The sequence below is a fragment of the Neodiprion lecontei genome, chromosome 2, assembly GCF_021901455.1.
Source record: "Neodiprion lecontei isolate iyNeoLeco1 chromosome 2, iyNeoLeco1.1, whole genome shotgun sequence".
Taxonomy (NCBI): domain Eukaryota; kingdom Metazoa; phylum Arthropoda; class Insecta; order Hymenoptera; family Diprionidae; genus Neodiprion; species Neodiprion lecontei.
The window spans coordinates 30101620-30125006 of NC_060261.1; the positions used below are offsets into that span (position 1 = coordinate 30101620).

Consider the following 23387-nt stretch of genomic DNA (forward strand, 5'->3'; position numbering starts at 1 on the left):
CCTACAATATCTGTGATGAAAACTTACCAGTCATATCAATCTTTCTCAAAGCTCTGATGAATTGAGGTCTAGCATATGTTGGCAGTTGCTCTTTCATCCCCAACACTAGCTGCTCTAGGTTTAGTGTGTCATCTGGGTCGTAAATAGCTGCCATTCCAGCCCTTCCTTCAGCTCCTTGAATCTATAGAAATATTGAATCATTAGTTATCGTATCTATTAGTATCCTTTGATAATTTCGTGGGTTCTTCTCAACTATCTTGGAGATATGACTTCAAATTAGGGCTATGAATCGGTTTGGAATTCTTGCTTTAAATTTTTACTTTTAAACTATGAATTAATGCTCTTTATCACCTCAACACCGTAAACGACGCAATCCTTGTAATTAGCAAGGTTGCTGACAATCGCCTCGACTTCTGATGTCGATACATTTTCACCTTTCCATCTGTATGTATCACCGGTGCGATCTTTAAAGAACAGGTATCCCAACTCATCGGCTACCAAGATGTCACCTATAATATGAAATTAATGCTGCATTTCACACATAGTTTTGGGCTCGTTATCAAGAAATGCTCTAAACCTAAATTATATACATTAGTTTTTTTGCTTTTGTTTTGTTCTTTTGACATGTTATAGATCGAAAAGTGGTTCAACTGAATTAAAAAAATTTGAATATCTTAATTTGTAAATATCGTATGGGAATGATGTTTTTATTTCAGTTATCGAATATTCTGAAAATTTAGTACTTTTCTTGTTTAATATTCACTCATGAGACATTTGATAATCGTTACAGGTTAGTGTTTGCTTTGCTCACCAGAAATAAAGGCAGAATCACCCTTGGCGAAGACATCATGAACGATTTTGCTTTTGGATGCCTTAGAGTCAACGTAACCCAGGAATGCTCTTGTTGGATTATTCGGCATGATTTTACCGATGAAAACGCCAGGTTCATCTGAAAACGAACTTGACAAGTTAGAGTAGTTTTTGCTAATTAGCAACAAATTTTTTCAGCTTTCAATGTACACAATTTTAGAATCAAGAATTATTATTATATACGATTGAAGAAACGTAATTACTTGGCTCGCAGGTCATACAAAGTCCCTTAGAATTTCTGATTGGCTCTCCATTTGCATCTACCTTAATTATAGAAATCGGATACACTGCTGGAATGATTCTTGAGACGAAACCGATAGCTCCAACGGTGTTGTCGATGTTTACTGTGGAAAGTAAATAATTATGCTTATGTTCGCTCTATTGCATTAAATTTCTTGTACGACAATTTGCCTACCAATGTTAGCATTTCCTTCGGTAGCTCCGTAAAATTCGGCAACTTTTGCTATTTTGAAACGATTAACGAAATCACTCCAAATTTGCGGCCTCAGCCCATTACCAAAAATCATTCGAACATTGTGTTGCTTGTCTTCTGGTTTTGGCGGTACTGCCAGTACATAGCGACACATTTCCCCAATATATTGAGCTATCTGAAATGAGAAAAATTTATAAATATTACATCACCGCCAGCTAAAACGAGTTCAGTAGTAGCACCAATCGTAAATTACGTCGCATGACGAAGAATTTGTTTTGCAGAAGGATCGATATTTTAAAAGTATTTTCAATATGATAAATGATGGGTGTTTCAACCTGTTTTCGTTCACTGCAATATAGGTAGAATTACATGCAAACGTGTTATAACAAAGGTAGTTGGATTCGGTATCCTAATAATTTGAAAGCTGTGAGATTTGCAGGAAGAATCAAGCCATTTAAAAGTTTTCAATTTCAAACAATGTAATACAAATTTCTTTCTGTGTAATTATGGCAAGAGGTAGAACCAGACATTTAGTAAATAGAATATGGTACAAGGACGAATGTGATTAACGTAGGGAAAATTTAACGACCTGTGATATCTCGAAAATAATATGATAGTAGTAATAATAACGATAACCACAAAGAGAATAAAAATAAAACATGTTGGAACAAATATAAGAATATATAATACACAACTTGTTTTTCAACTTACAGTACACTGGTATTTAGCACAATCGGTAAAATACGAGCTGGCCGAAAACTTTTTCCTAATCACAACCGTTGAACCGTGTAGTAAAGCTTGACCTATCGACATGATACCGCCAGCCGTGTGGTACAATGGTAGTGGAGTGTAAAATCTATCACTGTTTCGAAAACCTGCGACATAGTGGATACCGCTAGCGATGAATAAGTACCTGTAACCAGAAAATCGTTAAGATAATTGGCGAGAGAAAATTTCACGCTTGTCTCTTTTCCGGCAACGTCATTTTATTATTACAACACTTGCGACGATTCTTCTGGTAACCAAATAAAGGACTCCGCAGAACCCTTATGGGAATTGACTCTCGGTCGAATTGGCTGAAACTTTCATATGTTGTAGTACATACCCTCCCAATCAAAAGTTCTCACGGGCACAAGTGTCAAACATCAGTGGTTTCCAAGATACAAGCTTCGGAAGGGGGGAGCGCAGATTTTTTAGTATCTCTGGATTACGCGAGTTTGATGAATTACAAAGCTTCAAGGGGACTTGAAATGAAATATATCACTCAAAAACTGCACAGCCAATTCGCAGAGACTCCGCATGCGCGTGAAAAACAAGACAAGTCGATTGCTGCATGAATCGGAAGGTCTCGTTCAAGCGAAATCTGACGTTGCACTTCCTTATAGTATACCAACGAGTTCATGGATGAAATCAAACGCAGCTTTCTGCCTATGTTTGAGAATCGACCGTGCGGTTTTTTGAGTGATTTGTTTCATTTCAAGTCCCCTTGAAGCTTTGTAACTCGTCACAATCGTGTAATTCAAAGATAGCAAAAAATCTGCGTGCCCCCCTTCTCAAGGCCTGTATTTTGGAAACTACTGATCTTTGGGACTTGTGCCCGTGGAAAAATTTTGATCGAGAGGGTATATACTACCTAGTACTAAAATTTCAGGCAATTCGATCAAGAGCCAATTATCATAAGGATTCTGCAGGGTCCTTTGCAAAATTCTTTTCATCAAATGATGTAAAAATGTCATGTTCTTCAATGATAAAGGCAATGGTTTAAATTTCAAGCCAAAGTACAAAGTACTTAACACATAGATATTTTACATAATCCATGATTTGATTTTTAATTTTTCGTAAAATTTGTTACCGCTTTTACTGCGCCAACCTGAGTCGAATATCCGGTTGTGATTAGACGCGATTTGACGAAAATAGTGAGATAAGCTATACGCATGTAACATAATGCTGAGAAATAATAAAAAATAATTTTTCGATAAATTTATGGCATTTAAACTGTTATTGAAAAGAAGAAAAAAAAACATCGAATAGTTTATGTCCCGCAAAGAGCATTATTATATATACAGTGTACATGACGACTTTGAAACTTCGTTTGACGAGATGATACGTGTAATTAATTAAATATACTTTTCATCACTTCGGAAGTCATGCATAAAATACAACGTATGTAACCGCTGTAAATTCAATTACGTAAAACTGGTCAAATGAATAAATGAATGAATGAACGAATAAACGAATGAACGAATATAAAAAAGAGAGAAAAAGTTTTTAAGAAGAATTGACCAGATCGCGATGTGGCGTTGAAAAATATAAATGCATTTACATTAATTAAAGTTCCTAATTTGTGAATATAATTGTTTGACGAATACGCTTTTCGAACATTTGGCCGTTATTGTTGAATTAAGAACGGAAATTACAGTTTCAAATCTTTATAAATTTTTTTTGTCAATTTTCCTTATTACTCAATTATTCAGTGTAATTGTATTGTATATAATGAATACAATGTTCAATTGTAACGAATTTTTTTACTCCCACGTCAGGAATATAGTGAAAAAAAAAGAGAGGAAATTGCTCATCTCACCTGGAGTTTGTGATCACGGCAGCTTTTGGCAGGCCGGTTGTACCGCTAGTGTAAATATAAAGGAGTTTATCACTGTATCCGCCCTTGTCTTTGATTACAGGCGGTGTGGTTGGGGCATCAACGAGAATAGCGGTGAGATCTTTTTCCTTCAGTCCATTAGAAGGTGAATTTGTCGTTTCCGAAAATCTGTATAATGCTGTCTTCGCGTTTATAGACGAAGATATATCTTTAACGGCTGGAGGGAGAAAAACCATAATTTAATTTCGCATATACATCATAAAGTACGGAGGAATGAGTAATCATTTTTCATGTTATTCTCCTCCATTTCTCTCGGTCTATAATTACAAAAGTCAAAGCAACTTACCGTCGCCTAAATCAGCGCCGTATATTATCGCTTGGCAATTGGCAACGTTGATGCTGTGGAGAAGCGATGCTTTTCGGAGATTAGTATTTATCAACGGTACTATAACACCGAGTTTGCTCAACCCTAGCCAAATTCCAACGAACTCCGGCCGATTTTCCAAAAACAGAGCAACGGCGTCTCCTTTGTGATATCCATGCGTCTTGAACACCGTCGCTACTTTATTACTAAAATCCTCAATCTGCAAATAATGGCAAATGCGTATTAGCGGTAACTCGGCAATTTACAGAGAAGAAATGTAAGAATCTCTGTTCTCGTTATAATCTTTACATTTTTATACACTAAAGGCGATGAAGCGCAAATAATATACCTGCTGGAAGGTCCATTCTTGATCTTCGTAAATGAAGCAAGTTTTGTTCGGATGTTTCGTCACGTATTGCGCGAAGATATCTGCGACGCATCGATTCTTCTTCTCGTGTGATCGGATTGACCACAGTAAAGTTATGTATCTCAAAACTGCCCTGTTCAATCAAAAAATTACAGAAATAGGATCAACTTTTTGTATTTTAAATCAATTTCAAATGAAATAATTAACTATGAAAATTCATTACATGCAGGAATACATATATTGAATAAAGTTTCATCCTAAATTGCCGTGTACAGAAGTGGCCAAGGTATGCAAAAATCTAGCATTCTCTTAGCGAGAGAAGAATTTTAAATACGTTGTGTGTTCTTTTTTATGAGGTATCTATAAGTGTATTTACTCGTTGCGATAAAAAAAAAAAGTCGTCGGAATCCTACTTTTTTGCGTATGATATTTAAAAAACCAGCATTAATAGCTTTACATTTTAAAACGAAAATCGAACTCACATGCGATAACTTCGCATCAAGTACTTTACATGGATTGACACGACTTCAGGTTGTTGACGTTAATTATTCGGTGCTTTGATCATTGTAGTGCTATACATGTAATATATTACATATGCAGGTATACAGCTGAACCGTGCCGAGTCATCATCGGATACAAAATCAAGCCGTTAAAAATTCAAGGTGATAACTGAGGTCACGCGTTAACCGACGCTGCATTGTTAAACCGCGGAACAAAACTTTTCAACATCGCTTGGTTGTTCGCATGTGGGTAAAAAAGTGTTGTAATAATAAGAGGGCAAAAGAAAAACGAAAAACAATTTTTCCTCAATGTAACACTTCCTGTTTGATTTAATGATCAGATGAAAACTGGCCGTTTGAATAAGTTACAAATTACGCAAGCGTTAAGAATATCCTGTAGAAAATATAACAAAAGACACGTGTATGATAATAAGACTACTAATAAGATAAGGCAATGACGAAGATTAAACTTATTTTCTGAAAAACACTTACATAGAAATTAATGCAAATGAGCGTTATTCAGCAACCGTATCGTTCGCAAGTTGTCGTAAGCATAAGAGTTCCAAGTTCATCCTTAATCTGAATTCAATTGCAAACGGAAAAGAAGCTCCAATACAGCCGTATTTTCTAATCGTATTCCACGAAAAGTGATTTTCAAAAATCAAATGGGTTTCCTGGTTAAAATGAGTTTCGTAAAGTCCGAACCATGATTCATTCTTGCCACCGATATTTTCCATAACAATCGTGGAATACTTTACATCAAATCTGAATAGTCATTAACCGTAATTAATTCTCGCATGAGCGGTCTAATAATTACACACACCTATAGTAATATAATAATCCGTGCTCGTTACACGTTTGACCGGTAACTTGCCGGTCATAAAATATGCTACTCACGTTACATGCAATACAAACAAATTTTACACGTATACGTATGTATTGCAGCCTAGTTAAACACGGTATAAATGTACCATATCAAGAAACGCGTTTTGATGCCGTTATACAGATCAAATCGACACGCATCGGCAATCTCTCCTATCCATGTTTCAAACAAGATAATAATATAATCTCGGCTTGTTGATATTCTAAGGTAGTCTTTGAAACAAGTTATAAGAAGCTTTACACTCGAACATTATGCACCCAATTAAAAAGGATTGCGAGTGAACCCCGTGCGGTTGTAATTACGCAACAGGGATCTACATATTGTGTAGTAAATAATAGTAGAAACGATGATCATAACACGCATTATTGGCAGATAACGAAAGTTACAAAAACTGGCGCCTGATTTGATAAACCTTTCCCTCGTTCAAAAGCGTAAAACGATTTTACAGTGTGGACAATTAACGCAGCTGTGTTACAGTTACTCGTCATGATGTACAATTTCACTAAATCCAGCTGTGAAACTCAAAAAAAACATCACGGTATATCTCTTTGTAATATATATATACATATATACTTATATTCCAAGAGCATAACGAAAAAAGACGAGCCTGAAGATATTAATGTAACCGCATCGAAATGTTGAAAAAAAAAATTACTATTTTGTACCTTTAGAATAACTGAAGAAGTTGAATTGACAAGATCTGAGTCTGTTCACGGGTTATCAACGGTTTCTCGAATTTCCGAAAGTCGTCTAGATGCAAAATAACGAGTTTTTCTAAAGATGCATCATTACAATAACGTGACAAACTTCAGCCTTGTGGAAAAAAAATGAATAGAAAAGCGCAAAGGGATGTCATCATACGGATATTTATATTATTACGCTATCCGTCTTCGCTCGTTTCAACCGTTGTATCATTTCGAGGCTCGTTTTATGGCGCAAGCTAACCGCGATTTCCTTGCATGGCCGCATGGCCTTTTGTAATCATGTTAAAACCGGTATAACTTGCTAGATTAATTTGCGTATTTTCAAGTTTTTCTTTAACAATTTGGTATTCGCAATTTGAAGCATCCACCATGTAAAGATTGGCAATATGTTTAAAGATTATTTCAAAACAACGTATCAGATTGTACTAAAAAAGTCAAGAAAAACACGAAACGTTGAAAGGAAGGCAATAGCGTTAACGCAAATGTCACCGCTACGACAAACAAACAAATAAGAAGAACCGAAAAATAAACAACGAAGTGGAATTTCTCTTAGTGATACTCGAAAGCGATTTCTCTCAATTCTAGGACAGTGCACACGTACAGCAACAGCCTGGTCCCACCTGTTTAAGCTCGACCTTTCGGACCACTGCACGCCGATCTTACACATAACCATAGTAAATAAAAGTAATCAACATAACGGTGAATTGGAAGATTGGTAATATTCTCTCACATCCATTTCAAGCTTTTTCTCACTCTTTCACGCGGCCAAAATGAATCGACGATTGAAATCTCCCGCCCTGTATATCATACACCGGATGTTCAGGGTCGTGTCACGAGGTCAAAGGGCCCGAGGTACGCATTCATTAAATATTTATCGGCACTTATTACAGCTCAGATCAGCGTGATCTGCGTTACAAATGTCTATGAATTTTCGTTATTGCATTAGGCGACCGATCGTTACTTTGGTCAGACGATCGTCACCTTCTATAATTCTGCAAAAATATATCGAGTAAAAAAATCTGGAGCATAATATTGAATCCAAGAAGATCCCGACATCGATTCATCTTTATTTACTGCCCTCTTTGCGTGCAAGGGACGCGCAGTTTCCTTAACCCGCATACCGGCAGACAGTGTTCTTATGTCGTCGGAAGAAACTACCGCTATGAAGCATCTGACAATAGGAAGTATGTCTAAGGAACGAATATATAGAAAGATAACGAGTTAGTTTACATGACGCTTGCTTCCGTTGTACCGATCACCACAGCACGTAAGAATGATTGTTTTACCAACCAAGAGTTAACGCATCCGAACCGTTACAATTTAACTCTCTCCCTCTCTCGAGAAAGAGAGAGAAAGAGAGAGAAAGCAGTCTAGCGTGTTTTTGATCCGGAGTAAGCGACCGCCGCTAATGATTGCGAAACGAAGGTTAACAAACAGTGGCGTTAAGTGAACAATATAATTTTCTAAATCTTACAGAGACCGAAAACGCCTCCTTGAGTCAGTGACCAGATATACCTGGCACCAACAACAACGAATTACTTCTAGTGACGAAAAATAAGAACAACAACAACAACTCACGTGATATCCCTCGGCAGTGTTCTTACGGCGACGTAGAACCACCTGAGCCTTCCTCCGGACGCGAAGTAGGCGACAACGGCGACGAGGAAGAGCTGAAGCAGGAACATCGGCCCCATGAACATCCATACCGCTGCCGAGAGCATGATCAGGATCGCTGCTATCATCGTGGCTAGCGCCAGGCGACCCAGCAGACGCACAACTGGGCTCCGTCGGCCCCCCAACTCGCGGACACGTGAGTCGGGCGCCCCTGGAGGGGGGATTATCCCGCCACCTTCGTTGGCCTCGGCTCCCCGTCCCGACGGATCCTCGATCTCGCCGCGTTCCACGTCCTGCGCACATGTCGAAAATCTCTGTAACTTCGGTGCCTTCTTTACCCGCTGTGTGTTTTTATTTCGTTTTTCCTTTGTTTTTTTCACTCATTTCTACGCTCGTCCGTGCTCATACTTTTCCCGTCCCGACGACGTCGCGTCGGTTAGGAAATCTGACCGACTAGAATCACTGATTTCTTGTAGATCAGAGACGAGACTGGAAGACTGGAAACGGGATTGGAGGGCGTGTGTAGTCAGGCTTTACCGACCGAGTGAAACGTTCGGCTATTGTCAGAGCCTGTGTATGGTTGAACCGAAAAAGTCTTTAGCTAGTGCAATTCTAGGTATTATCTGTAAATAACGATGGCCGCTAATCGTAAGCTAAAAATAATCAATGAATCGATTAATCGAGTTCAATAAAATAATCGAACACGACTTGACTGAATTGGTAAAAATTACTCGATTAATCAATTTTTTTGTAGATTTTTAGAACGGTGCATTTGAAAAAGAAATTTCGGAAATTTCAGCGTGTTGTCTTAATAGCGGAAATCCTTTTCATAACTTATGGTTTCATTGAAAATATTTTTCAATTTCAGGTAAAAATATTAATTTACCTTTCATTTATTATATCAAATAAGTACCTAGTGAATAGGACAATGAAGGAGGTTCGACGTTCCCTGAAAGCGAGGCTACATTGAATAAAGAATGCAGCTTTTCCGATTAAGCTTAAGAATTTCCTTTTACGACGCGACAATTAAAATACAATGACTCTTGCTATATATCGATTAGAATCTGTGAATAGTTGCTTCTTTTGCCATTTTACCGACAGGGCAAACAGCTTTTTTCAAATCTTGATCGATCGTACGAAAGAGGCGACATTCTAATGGTTGTTAATTATTGGATGCCGGAAGGAAAATTTACTTGTTTTTCATACTTTCCATTGAGTGAGCAACTCATTTGATTAATCGCTGAGCATATCAATAACTGTCACAAGAGGATGTTGAACCTGTATACGTGTTATTTTATATCTTTTTTTATTTATTGGGCTTAACTTGTTTTCATTTAGGAGTCACGTCAGTTATCAACGATAACGAAAAGCATGATCTGTAATTTTTTTCCCTTTCGTTTTTTCTTACGAACATGCGACTGCTTACGTCTTTGAACTTAAAACGAAGCTGCCACAAATATGTGAGTCAAATCGGAATGATATGAATAGAGATATACCTTATCGCATCGTATCATCGCTTCTCAATATCTTGTTATTCAGCTGGTATAATTTTACTTTGGCTCATGAATGAGGTATTCCGCGGCTTTCAATGCTTTAGTATTCGTTTTTGATTCCACAAGTTTGACTCCGGTAATTATACGTCAAAATAGGTAATAAAATTTCATATTAATCGTCATTTGTTACGATAAATTGGAACACGCAATTAAGGCTAATATGGAGCTTTGACTCATTGCCGGATTTAGATCTGGCCATAAATCAATCTCGATGTGCATTTATTTTTTGTCGATGAGTATGAAAACTCGTCGGATAAACAGAAAACGGGAATCCTCGTAAAAAAAGCGGCCTGAAAAATACGACGAAGAACAAACGAGTCAATGCGGATATATCGTGAACTTCTGTTGATTGACCTAATTTGATAGCAGAGGAAAACAAAAAAAAAAGAAACAATCTGTGCTTACACCGACTAACAGTAATACATTAATTTTTGCAATGCGTACATGGATATAATCACGAGACGATTTGAAACAATGGGATTTTACTTGCAGTTCAATAAATCTCTAAGAATGTCACTTAGGAATTTAAAAAGGTTGAGTCTGGCGCAACGATTCGAGCTCAAGAATTCGTCGAACGTAAATTTATATCTGTTACATATCTAGACTTGAATATTTGAGCACCGATACGACAGATGCACGTAAATTTGTCTCCGGTAATTAAGCGGGTTTGCAGGCAAAAACTAAGAAGTTAGCAAAAGTTTTAAATCATTAAGTAATCATAATGTTAATGATACCAATTATCATCAAACTCACAGCAGGCGCCAAAAATGTGAACAACGCATCGTAAGAATATTCGAGGAAGTTGGATATCAGCGGGAGGCTGTAATATCAGCTACCCATAGACACAAAAAAAATCACGAATTAGATAAGCCAGAGCAACAGCAATGCCTTAAACAGAATCTCACTTTTTTTTAATCTCCGTTATACGCCCAATTTTCATCAGTATAGTATACTCAAATTATCCGTTAAACTTTTGTATATATTTAATCAGTTCACATTCGCTATTCCAGTCACAAAATTATGAATTAGCCTGAAGCCTTGTATACTGTGAATATTCATTCCGATTCTGAACGATGTGTGGCATAAAAATAAAAATAATAATAATAATAATAAAGAAAAAAAACCGCGTGGTAAGAAAAGCGTGCTTTCACGTCGCCGCCTGCTATCTATCATGTTGTGCAGTTTCATGCGTATGATGCGATACGTTCCTACATATACTTGCATAGTTAATACAGCACCGTGCATATTCAGACGTGGAAAGCGTGAAAAGTAGGTGAAAGAATCATAACAAAAATAACACAGGTAAATCAAGTATCCTTATCTGTACTCCACGTTTACGTACCTACACAATGTGTACCGTTCCGCTATTCAGATTTGACGTACAAAACTTTCGCGGTTTCTTCTCCCACAGCGATGCGTGTATATAATATGATATTACATATGTTGCAAACTGTAGTAAAAAGAATGAGAAATCGGGGCATTTTAAATAAAGCACGAGATGAGCTATTGGAAATTATTGATGCGTGACGACAATCTAATCATTTTAATGATTAGACAGAATTCCCATGTGTGGTGTAACAATTACAAAAGGTATTCGTAAGCGTTTTGGAAAAACCATCAACCTCGACGAATGACATAACATGTTATAGGTACGAGATATGAGTTTTAATTTAGTGATTGTTTAAAACCGCAAAACCATTAGATTTGTCGAATTTTGACGAGTTTAATGGGTGTATTACTAAAGACAGCTGAGAGCACCGACTGCTCACTATACGAGGAAGAGAGTGACGCCTTGAAAATGGGTTAATTCTGCTGGAGAAATTTGAAACCGCCGCGTCATTGCCGTGTCAGACAATTCGGTGTACTTTATGCTCAACGATTTTGATGCTCCTACTTTTTTGGAAATAAAAGTTTCCACAAATATGCGAATGTGTAAATTGGAACCTGCACGTTCCCGCAACTCAGGCTAGCAACGAGTCTTGTGCATCAATTTTCTTTTCCTTTTTAACTACTCATTAATTCCCTCTCGCCGCGTTATTCTTATTTAACGCTTTTAATCATCTTCCTAGATGATATTCGGTTACATCGCGTTGCTACTTGTGCAATTGTAACCAGCTGTATATATACATATATATATGGCAGTCCATACCTTTTCGACCTGGATCTGACCTTTGACTTCTCGGATTGGGTTCGCGATTTTTTATATGATTGTTCTCACTTTGAGAGGAACTAGGTTTTTTTTTTAAGACTTCTTTGATTCGATTTGAATTTTCTAAAACCTTTTAAAAGAATTTTACCGATCGGCACAATTTAAAAATCTGAAAAATTGCGTGACGGATATCAAAATTTTTAAACTTAGAGCCTGAGCGGGCTAATTTTTTCTTCTTACTGTTTTCGAGCTTTATCAGAAAAAAAACACGTTTAAAAAATTAGAAGCGGTAGTCATTTTACTATGGATGGTCGCTGAAATACTTTCATATTATGTCACGTCGAATTTTTGAAAAATTTTTCAAATTATTCGGAACCATTTCAGCACTTGAAATTGTTTTTATTAACAAAATAAAGTAGAAAAAAACTCTTGCGAAAATTTAATCTATTCATATATTTAATTGCAGTTATTACTTGTAATTCGCATACGTATACATATACCTGTTCATTTGTAGAGAAATGCGCGGGATACATCAATCGGGTTTTTAGATTTCATAGCCCATCTCTCGTGTTATACATAGACACGTACAATAATCATTACTAATATGTAATGTAATAAATAATATTTGTTATTAATCGCGTTCACAACTTAAAACCACATGTAGGTACATTATTTCACAAAATTTTTATCACCGATCACACGCCCAACAATTCAATTAACTACATAATATAATGTCTTAAATTATCATCGTAAGTTTTATTCTTGGAATGGGAAATAAACTGATGTGCCGAAAACTTTATTGTTGGTAAACTCTTTGCGTCGTAAATTTGAAGGTGTAATAACGTAAATTGCAAACAAGTATATTCAATAATAGCTAGTTAGCCGTAGCCGTGTGACACACCGTTTTAAATCATAAACAAGATTGAAAAACAATTTTAGAGACTTTCGCAGTCAGTTTTCGATGTCAGAATATAAATAACGGATCGAGAAATTTCAGATTAGTGTATTTGAAAGTTAAAATAATTGGCAATGATATAAATATAAGTGTATACAACTTTCTATGAGCTCAGCTTATTAAAAAATATCAAAATTTGCGAGCGTTTGATCGTTTGAGAAATTTGGAAAGCTATCTGTAGTCATCATTCTTCTACGTACACAGCAGAGGTAAGTTTTTGTAAAATAATTGCTACGACTTACCTTGTTGAAAAAAAACCGTGGGCGACGTGCGTTAAAAAAACGGTAAATCGGACGACCAACGCATAGTTTGAGGAAGTTTCGTTTTAGCAACACGGTTGGGTCTTGTTATAATAATTAAATGTCCAATCTCCACGGAGTCACTTTCAGATTTTGCCAATGATCGTTGCGTGAACTAACGCGGCTAATTTAGAGGCGATATAAAAATAGACGTATCTCTAGATATTACAGGCCTCGTGATTGTTACTATTTTTCAACTTTTTACCTCTCGGCTTTCTCGCTCGATCGCTTTCTCATTGTCAGTTCTGTCAGATCCGAATTTCCGACAAGCGGATGAAAACCACGCGACTCTCGATTAACGCTCAAGTTTAGGTATCAAGGCCAGTGTGTTTGTAAATACGGAAATGCAGCGCATCGCTATTGTCATCAACCACGCGATTTGCAAGACTGGAAAACCGGCTGCTCAAATGTTTTCGATCAATAACTCCGCGTGTGCTGCTCTCTCTAGGATAAAATCGAAACTTTTTCCGGCGGGCTCGTAGCGTCGGTGTGAATTATTAGAACAGAACGCGTTCGCGTGAAAATCGAAAGTTGTATAAAAAGAAGAAGTGAAATTTCCCCGTCAAACTTCCGGAGAATATATTTTATTCAAGAGCGCACAGTTAGTTATTTATTTTCAAATCTGGTTCATTGGAATTCACTTCTTCCCGACGCGCTAATTTCGCGAATTCAAAAACTCACGTTACGTCATTGATGTACGAATAAACTCGAAGACGGTCAGAGAAAAAAGTTGAGCGCTTAAAGAAGAAGAAGTAGAAGAGACAGGGATATTTGAAAATCGAAGCTTCCAATAACCGAAGAATTATATTGAAAAGGATCAATCGTTCGAGCATAGTCTTAAAGAGACGTGGTCTTTTTTGCACTCACCTTATCCTTGTTTGGAACCAAATTTGGAATAATTGCCGGTGCGGTACCGTTCATCGTGCCGTGTGTTGGTGGACTTTTCGAAATTGAATCCGACATGCTGTTGTGCTGATTTATGGTTTACGATGAAACAGGTTTTAAATATAATTCAACTCACTGCGTATACATTTGCATATACGTGCATTAATTCACCACTGATTTTGCAAAGTTATTGCTATATACTTATTACAGCAACTTTCATTTTATTCCTCAAGGAGTATAAGTTACAACTCTGATTGGCAGTGACTGAATTTGAATGACATTCACTATTCCCCATCCACTTTGATTGCAAGAGAACCGATATGCGAGATGGCTGGAATGCAAGTAAACGAAAGAATGAAAATTCAACTTGACCGATCACATTTTATAACTGATGTTAAATCACGTCTTTTGACACGACCAAAACGATTTATAATAATAATAATACCGCTCATCGCCCGCAGACTTTCATTTTCTTATTGAAAGGGGAAATATTTCTTAAGTTTCGCGATTGCTGATAAAAGTAAAGATTATGATCACTAGCTACTTTTTCTAACAGCATGTACATGCGTTTCAAAAACTCGAACTATTCGACCGTGGTCAGTTTGATCAGTGATCGTAAAGTAAAAAGAATACACCTCATATACAACATACGCATGTACGTATAATAACCGAGAGCATGGAAAGCAGGGAATAATTTAAACTGGGAAGAGGTTAGATTTAAATTTCCCGAGAGTCTATAGATCGCAGCATTTTGAAAACTGAAGTACAATCAATCGCTTCCTACTATAAGTAGAGACAAGTAATTTGATTATGCTTGAGGAATCAAAATTGACCTAACGTATATAATAATATACTTGATTTACAAGCTATAAATATATCGAGGGGAAAAAATAAATTTACCATCAAAATAAACCATCGACAATTAACAAAAAATTCGTTAAAAATGATAGAATAGTTATTCGCACATCTGAATCAATCACATCGTTTCACATTTTCACGCTAGTCATCCTCAACGATAAAAAACTTTCAAACTAGAAGGGTATGGCGATGTTGTTGCTGCCGCAGCCTCTTGCTCGTACAAGTTCTCGGTACGGACTATACAGAACTGATTCCATCCATGTACCTCAGAATCGGCGAGGCAAGACTTTAACGAAACCTCCCTCCCAATCCATACCTTGTAACCACATCTGGAGCCCATTTCTGCGAGCAATGCTCACCTACTCGCTGCCTCTCATGTGCCGCCGAGCTTCTTTACCAGAAATTACGTAGACATATATGACACGTAACAAGGTCTTTTATTTGACCCTAAGATCACGCATGTCCTGCTTCCATGCACGCAACGATCAAGCTGTTAACGACAATCGTGCAGGCTGCGGTATAACTTGGATAATACGTAATTTCAAGCGTTAGAAGGTGAATAATTAAATATGGACAGCATACAATTGATGTATGTACATTGGGTTGGCTGATTTTTGAACTTTTTCTTTTTAAGGTGCTGCTCGAAAAATTTGTGATAAATAGTGGAAGAAAATTGCCGTCAAACCTGGAGAAGGCAGGAAAATATTTATACGTCGCTACCGAGTGTTGAAATATTATTTATCAGTTTTTATGTTTATACCTTACGGACTTGTACATGTATTATTTTTTTTCGTACCGTGGTCGGATTAATAATTCAGCAATCAACGGCAAAATGAGTCTAACAATTCCGTAGTTGGCTCTTCTCGTCATTTATCCGAAAGAGGAGTATCGCATTACCTTAATGTCTCTATTTCGTTTTCACTACTGATTTTTATGAATAATGATTAATTGGACTACGGTAAGAAAAACATAAACTAATATATATAATGAGTCCGTACACATAAAAATAGATGAAAACTATTTCAATAATTGGTTACGACCTCTAAATATTTTCCTACCTCCTCCAGGTTTTAAGGTAATTTTTTTTTTCCACAAAATTTTTCACAAATTTTTCGAGTAGCACCTTGAAAAAAAATAGTTGAAAAATGAGCATCCTGGAAAAATGCATAAATTCCGTAACTTGTTTTCGGTCCGAAACAAAATGCGACTTCAATTCTATACGAATCATGTAACAATGCATCCGGTTTTCCCACGTCTGCTGCATCGCCACTCATTGTCACGTAATTCGTATATAATTGGACTCGCATTTTGTTTCGGACCGAAAAGAAGTTAGCTGGAAGGTTAACCAATTTAGATATTTTGTATCTACTTTAAGTTGATTGCACAGTTGACCTTTGCCTTCTGTAAAAGGGAAATCACTGAATACACGACTCAAACAAATTGGTAATTATATAAAATGAATAAGACATGCGGTTAACCAAACATGAAGTTTTTTGAACGGTTGAAAAAAATGTTATTTCGGTGCAGAGTTAACCCGCAATTATAAGTTACATCGTGATTATGCAGAAAATGAATTCGTTGATTATTATTTAAATCTTGTCATCAACTTTGAACTTGTGTATTGATGTTCAAATACACAGAACGATATGTTAAGATTTATCACAACATCGCACACACACTGCGGCAATATCACTTATATTTCATTTCGATTTACCCTTGGAAACAAAAAAATACTGTTTCGTAAGTAGGTAAGTCAATAGATCTGCTCAGTTTAATGTGTCTAAGAAAGCGAATCCGTGTGCATGAATATTTTCACATTCCGTTGATTCATTACCCTTGGCAAAGGTATTACTGCATGACATCTTGATGATGGATTCCCAAATTACAAAGCATTACATTACGATTGTATATCGGTTTTAAAAAATAGTATCGTTGGTGCGATACCGATAAAAATAAGCTCATCTGTTATGTTATGATTACATTACACGCGTAATCCGGCGCCGTGAATGTATCTATAATAAATCCGATATTTTATTCAACGTATATAAATTCGTATGCCTGCCGACACAGCTCCGACAATTTTGCCTTTCAGGTATAAGTCATTAGTCAAATTTAACTACCTGAAATCTAATGTTAGACAACCTTTACCGCGAATACAATTTTTTTAAATGATTTTTTTTTTTTGTAAGTTATTGAATTACATAGCTGAGTATATCCTGGTTGTACAATCTGCACTAAATCCTTATACTCGTGGTCGTTAGAACGTATGTAATTACACACAAAACGCTGGTTTTTAATAGCTGTAATTATTTACTTTTATTTAATTTCCTAACAATCACGTAAGGATAACTTAACGAGGACAGATATATTTTGGCGAAAAACTTGATGTGCAAAATGAACAAAAATTTGGTTTCAAGGAAGCCGAGTATTATATGGTAATAAAAAATGAGTCGATCTGAAATTAAATTTAATCTGATTTCGTAACTGTATCTTTAACGTCACGTCAGCGGATGTTTTTACAAAAAATATAGACTTCGTTTCAATACCTTAACTCATTCATTTTTCCTTATTATATATACATATTTTCCAGATTAAATTTGAATCCGTGTGAGTGGCCATTGCGTTTGAACACAGTGCAGCTGCAGCATTTTAATATAAATTAATCGAGGGCTTGCAAATACATCCGGTATAATATCAGCCAGACCCTGCCGCGATATTAGTTTCGACTGTGGGTAATAAAATCACGGCGCATTTTCGATGGAGCGTTGTAATATCAGCAGCTATCATTTGAATATCTAATTTTAGCTGCTTAGTATTTTTAAAGTTACTACAAAAATCGTCAATGAAATTAGATCTTGTCATGGATGAAATATATTCTTTACTCTTTCCCCTCATTGTTAGGTGGGCAATAATTTAACGTCTTGGATTGACCAGCATCGCATTGCTGAAAACGAGTTGTGACAAATTTTCGTTTAACTCGTATTCGAAATATTTCGAAAATCATTAATCGGAGAGAGGGAGAGAGGGAGAGAGAAGAAGAAGACTGAGTGGAAGTACGTGTATAACTTGGTATTTAGCATTAGGTCTGCCTTGACACGTTGAGAGCGTTTATATAGTTTTTTCCTTTCGCAATCCGTAGAGCCATGTTTTAATGTCACGATAAAAGTCATCAGCGATGCCGAACGTCACTGTCGCCTAGTTAACGCGCCCAGCGAAGTATCTATGCATATATTATAAAAAGGATATACTTATGTACGTATAAACCTAAATGCTCATTATTCGTAGACGGGTGAAAAACATAATTGCCGGTTTATCCGCCGGCATTGCGTGCACGATATAATTATACTTGTGTGCGAATTTCTTCGCACGACGTTCTTTGAATATACCGATCTGCAAGCGTCGTATAATTAATTCGCAATATAGGTGTCTCATTATCACCTGTTTTACTACATTCTCTTACTGGAAATTCAAATCGAAATGCCATTATATGCAAACAAGAAGACTTGTAAAAAGAGTGAAAAAAAAAAAAAATTCTGTCGTATACTGCGAACAGCGTGTATCTTTGAGATAATATACGCGTACGATTTATTGTAAAAGATTAGAAACTATAACGATTTTCCCAACCTAACGACGAGTTGTCAAATTGTATATGATTATAAAATTCTCTCCTTCATGCACGCAAGAATCATCATCATCATCATAATTATAATAATTATTTTCTTTCCTATCTCTCTCTCTCTCTCTCTCTCTCTCTCTCTGTTTCTCCCTTCCTTCCTCTCTAGTATTGATTATCGAAACGTTTTTGTAAAATTTTTTATTTTGTCGCCTAATCCTCGCCTATAAAAACGATTCGTTCGCATCACCTTGTGTGCGAATGACTAGTCATTCTCTGCGACTACTATACATATGTATAAATAATCTAAAACAAAATACGCGGACAAAAATAGTTTAAACTTGTATGTTCTTACGGATTTTCTTTTTTGTACTTATATAAACTATACGTAACTTACATCCTATTCACATACATAATTAAATATGTACGATTTATTAATATACCTGATCACTAACGAACTAACATTCATTATGAACCTCCGCGTGGGTATAAATATGAGTAGATTCAACCAGATTTTATAATGGCGAATCCCAGTAATGATATTCACCTTTATAAACGTTGTAAATAAATGCATGGTCACGAAGCCAGTAACGAAGGCAAAGGCTTGCAGTGAACGCTACTGAAACGTTGTAAAATTCAGATGGGAATAAAGAATTTAATTAATGCTTTTAACGGGTCTTCCGATAAATGACAGAGCTGATGATATTTATTCATTATAGATATCTTGAATGATTAAGATATTATTCAGGTTTAAAAATATTGAAACTACCGTCAATGAAGATCAACCTGAGAGAACATTTTACTTTTCCTCAAACTTGATTACGATATCGTTATACGTGACCTTAAAAATGGCGATTTGAATATTTATTCGCCAGTTTGCATACCTGTGCGAAATTGTTTTCCGTGCACGTACATCGTTCTTTTTTTTTTGGCTGCAAATCCAGGAACACAAAAATACGAAAGTTTTTATTTGCGTTTCGAACAAACCACACGGTATTCCCGATCCGTTTACAACGAAGGAAATCTACAGAGCATGGAACTCGCTTTTTTATTCTCCGAATAAGTTTTGCGTCATATTACTGTATCCCAATCCTGTTTTTCTGCAGTTAATTCAGCAGCATTTACTTTTCTACGTATGATCAAATTATCCCGTACGATTATTTACAAAATTATTCATCACAATTGCCAAGTATGTAACTGTAAATTGCAAGAAATCAACGCACATTGATCTAAACAGTGATCTTAAGTAGACCGAAACGGTCGACCGTGATCGCTAACAAATATCGATGAAAAAGTGGGCTACTTTTCTTCTGATTCATTATAAACACTGTTATGCGAAAGGGAAAGGATACGCGATAGATAACGTGCAATGAGTATGTGTAAAAAATTTGTTCCTATAATGCGATAAGATTTTCACCGTTTTATAACAAAATAGTGCAAATAATTGAGCAGCGAACAATATTGACGATTATTACATAATACAAGCTGTTACCAGCGTGCAGAAGTTCTTCCTTTAACGCGCACGTAGTTGCAAAAGAAACCCGATCCACTTTACCATTCAAATCGAGTCTTTCAGCTTGTTACACGCTTACCGCAGATTAACCGCATTAGATTTAGTTATTAGCATCGCTTTCCTCTCTTCATTGTTCGTCGTCATTACGTTTATTTACGGAGGCATGGCGGTTGTGCAATTTCGGAAACCGTCGGTAGAATGATAATCGTGTTGTGGTAATTTTGAATCTCCTTAAAAGTGGGATAGCAATGGATAATTCTCCTCTTCGGTTGTACCCTGCATGGCAGCTACGTCTTCAAGTCCGTCAATTGCGTGTTCGCATACCTGTACAAATAAGCTGTTATAACGCGACTTTGCCAGACCATACGTGGGATTAAGGTTGCCTTAAAAATGGACCAAGGATATACGTATGTATATGTGAAATTCACACGTACGCCAGGCACGTACCCCCATTGTCACGATTTAATTGGTTGCTTAATCACCGAAAGAAAATATCTACAACCGCAGCAGCTGCAATCTGATGCAGTCATGCCGTATTCAAAATGCACCTGCAGGCACGTATGTCCATGTAATAAATTCCCCGCAGCAGTTTTCATTGCTTTTAAACATATTTTTCCTCAAAATATAACGAATTCAGTCGTTGCATATTTTACATCTTGACGTACGTGTTGTACATAGAGAAAGAATCGAGTGTTCGTAAATTTTCAAGTTATACGTTCGTTCCTTTTCTTTCGTACTTTCTTGTGATGTGAATTTAATTTTCGTCTCATGCGTCTGTACCGAATTTCTGACCGTTTCTATTTAGCCAGGTCAACCTTTCCGCTATAAGTCTGTGACAAATGCGCGCATGCAATATATGAAACACGCTATAATACCGTTCATTACTGATCACATATTGCAGTGAGTATGTATATAGGCGGTGCATTAACAATTCACGCGACCCACTGACCGATAAGTATGAGAGAAAAATGAAAGAATGGTAAAAGTAGAAGATAAAGAAGAGAAAAAAAAAAAAATTGGAAAACAAGCAAGCGCCTTGGTAGTCAGTACGGTAATAACATTAACGGTCTATCCCCTCGTCTTAATTGTACGCAAAGAATGTGTTACAAGATGTGAAAGGTAGCTCTGCAGGCTTGCGGCGAGTGAACCGGGTATTCATCGGTATTAGAAGATAATTTTTCCAAGGCATATTTTAAAACGATAGAGAAGAATAAATGATTTACACACGAATCAATTGAGCGGGAATTGCATCAGCAGTTTTCGATTGGCGAGTTCGCGGCTTACGATTAGCTTTACAGACCGTATAAACAATTAATTTTAATACGACGAACGGAAGTCTTGGATCGGAGAAAAAAAATCCTGAAAGTCATACGTTGAACTCCGTGAAACCCCCAAGAGCAATTAACGCAAGGATATAAAAAATTTTCTACGTAATTTACGTTTAATAACATTAAACGTATACGTGAAACACACGAATGCCGATGATACAGCATTACGGTTTAGTTACATAATTTAAGATTGTATTGATCTCGAACCGATTTGTATAATCATTTATTAACACAATGACTTGAAATTTTTCGGAATGAAAACGTTGCGTGAAAAGTATGATAATTTATTGAACCGTGCCAGTCGTTTTATACATAGCAGTATTTATTATACGGACATTCGATGAGCTTGAACTGAGAACAGGAAATCCCAGCATGACAAGATCTTGCTGTATTAAACGGTATAAAAAATTTGTTTACGATATTATACGGCGATTAAAAAATTCTAAATTATACGATGTATATTGAGTCGCAGGTACGCTATAGTTTGCGATAAGTACTTTCAAACAAGTTTTTTCAACCACATGATGTGTACAGAGTGAATTCCTAACGACCGCATACGCATTAAATTTTAGAAGACGACGGGCCATGCAGTCGTTAGGAATGCACTTTGTATATTACAGGTATATAGCGCGCGTTGGAGACTGTTTTACATGACCCAAATGAAATAAGAAAAAGAAAAACGAAATGAAAATTGGGCGAAAGTAAAAAGGGCGTGTTACAATAAAATCCCGTTGCCCTTCGTATTCATTCATCTTCCGTTCTACTTAAAAGCAGCGATTGACAGGCGGAGAGAGGCAAAAATAAAATAAAGGTTGTAGAAAGTGGACCGAATTTGTTTCGGCCAAGTTTCTCATTATCACGTCGAATCTTATAATTTCGACGTAAAATTTGTCAGCAAATTTTATTTTGTCAGCGTTGCTCGAGATTCAACTGACAAGGTGTAACAGAAGTACGCTGCACGGCTGCAGGCGATGTTCAAGCTTTCAAAGTGCAGAACTAGAACAAGACGCAGGTGAGTGTAGCGGCTTTGCACGATGAATATCGAGGACATTCATGATTACACCTGCGACAGTTGAATGACCCAAGAGTAAAGACTGATTCTCTGTGGTTCTCCAACACTGTGCAATTCCTCATCACCGTACCAACAAACTATCATAGACAGAATTTTTATCTACTTGCGGTAATCCCGTGACTATTTCGACGCTTTTCACGCTTATTAGTTTTACGACGTCTACAGATATAAATAATTACAACAGTAACGCTTCTCACGTGTCGAGTTAGACACTCACGTACAAAAAATAATTTATGTATATATATATGTATCTTCGGTTCACGGTCATTCTGCAAATTGTACGCAATTAATTTATACAGTCACACTTATTTCCTCATCCGCATGTGTATGAGTAATAAATGAAGCAATGTATCGTTCCGTCATTTTCATTTATAAAAATAACGTTTCTATATAAATACACCACACTGCTATAGTACTATTTGTGGAAAGAAGGCGTTGATCCTTGTTTTACGATTGTTCCGAAATGTTGAGAAATTATGGTCCGAGTTGTGTGGATAAAAAATTAAAATTGAAAATTAAAAACTCCAACGTTCGTTCAAACTATCGCACCTGCAATTACCTTACAAGACCCTCGTAATCAATCCTTAAGATTAATCCTCAACCGAATTTAGCGTCTTGACTAAGCGAGTACAAAGTGCGGAGTTGGACTCGGTTTTTTTTAAATAAGTGTGATAATTAACGTCTGCTCGTTTATTATACCGCTTGTTTTTTTCACGCAGCAAGCGCAATTTATTCACGTACACCATCCGACTGTCGTAACTTCAATTAACACTGCATCTATGCATGATGTAGTAGATATCACTGCGAACAGGTGAAGACGTATACGAA

At 36.6% G+C, this 23387-nt stretch overlaps 1 protein-coding gene and 1 long non-coding RNA gene across 4 annotated transcripts in view; one reads left to right on the forward strand and one right to left on the reverse strand.

Annotated features, from left to right (window-relative positions):
• Nucleotides 1–1376, forward strand: part of LOC124293040 — a 4813-nt gene extending 3437 nt beyond the window's left edge. Inside the window, exon 2 of the long non-coding RNA XR_006902921.1 lies at nt 791–1376. This is a non-coding gene — a long non-coding RNA (uncharacterized LOC124293040). The remainder of the gene's footprint in view (nt 1–790) is intronic.
• The window catches only part of LOC107222378 (long-chain fatty acid transport protein 4), a 16764-nt gene extending 1481 nt beyond the window's left edge, over nt 1–15283 (reverse strand). For 2 of the 3 annotated variants that reach the window (XR_006902920.1, XM_015661720.2), the window contains exons 1-12: nt 15076–15283; nt 14158–14506; nt 8299–8627; nt 4616–4766; nt 4249–4486; nt 3885–4119; nt 2015–2216; nt 1286–1478; nt 1074–1214; nt 812–949; nt 352–509; nt 28–181 (exon numbers count right to left, since the gene is read on the reverse strand). Coding sequence is in view for 2 of the 3 variants with exons in the window: in XM_015661720.2 (XP_015517206.2) it covers nt 28–181; nt 352–509; nt 812–949; nt 1074–1214; nt 1286–1478; nt 2015–2216; nt 3885–4119; nt 4249–4486; nt 4616–4766; nt 8299–8627; nt 14158–14253 (2035 nt within the window). In the remaining variant the exon portion in view is untranslated. Of the gene's footprint in view, nt 1–27; nt 182–351; nt 510–811; nt 950–1073; nt 1215–1285; nt 1479–2014; nt 2217–3884; nt 4120–4248; nt 4487–4615; nt 4767–8298; nt 8628–13233; nt 13250–14157; nt 14507–15075 lie in introns of those variants that run through there. The other variant, XM_046731963.1, reaches the window with a different exon arrangement.
• Nucleotides 15284–23387: the final 8104 nt, after the last annotated feature.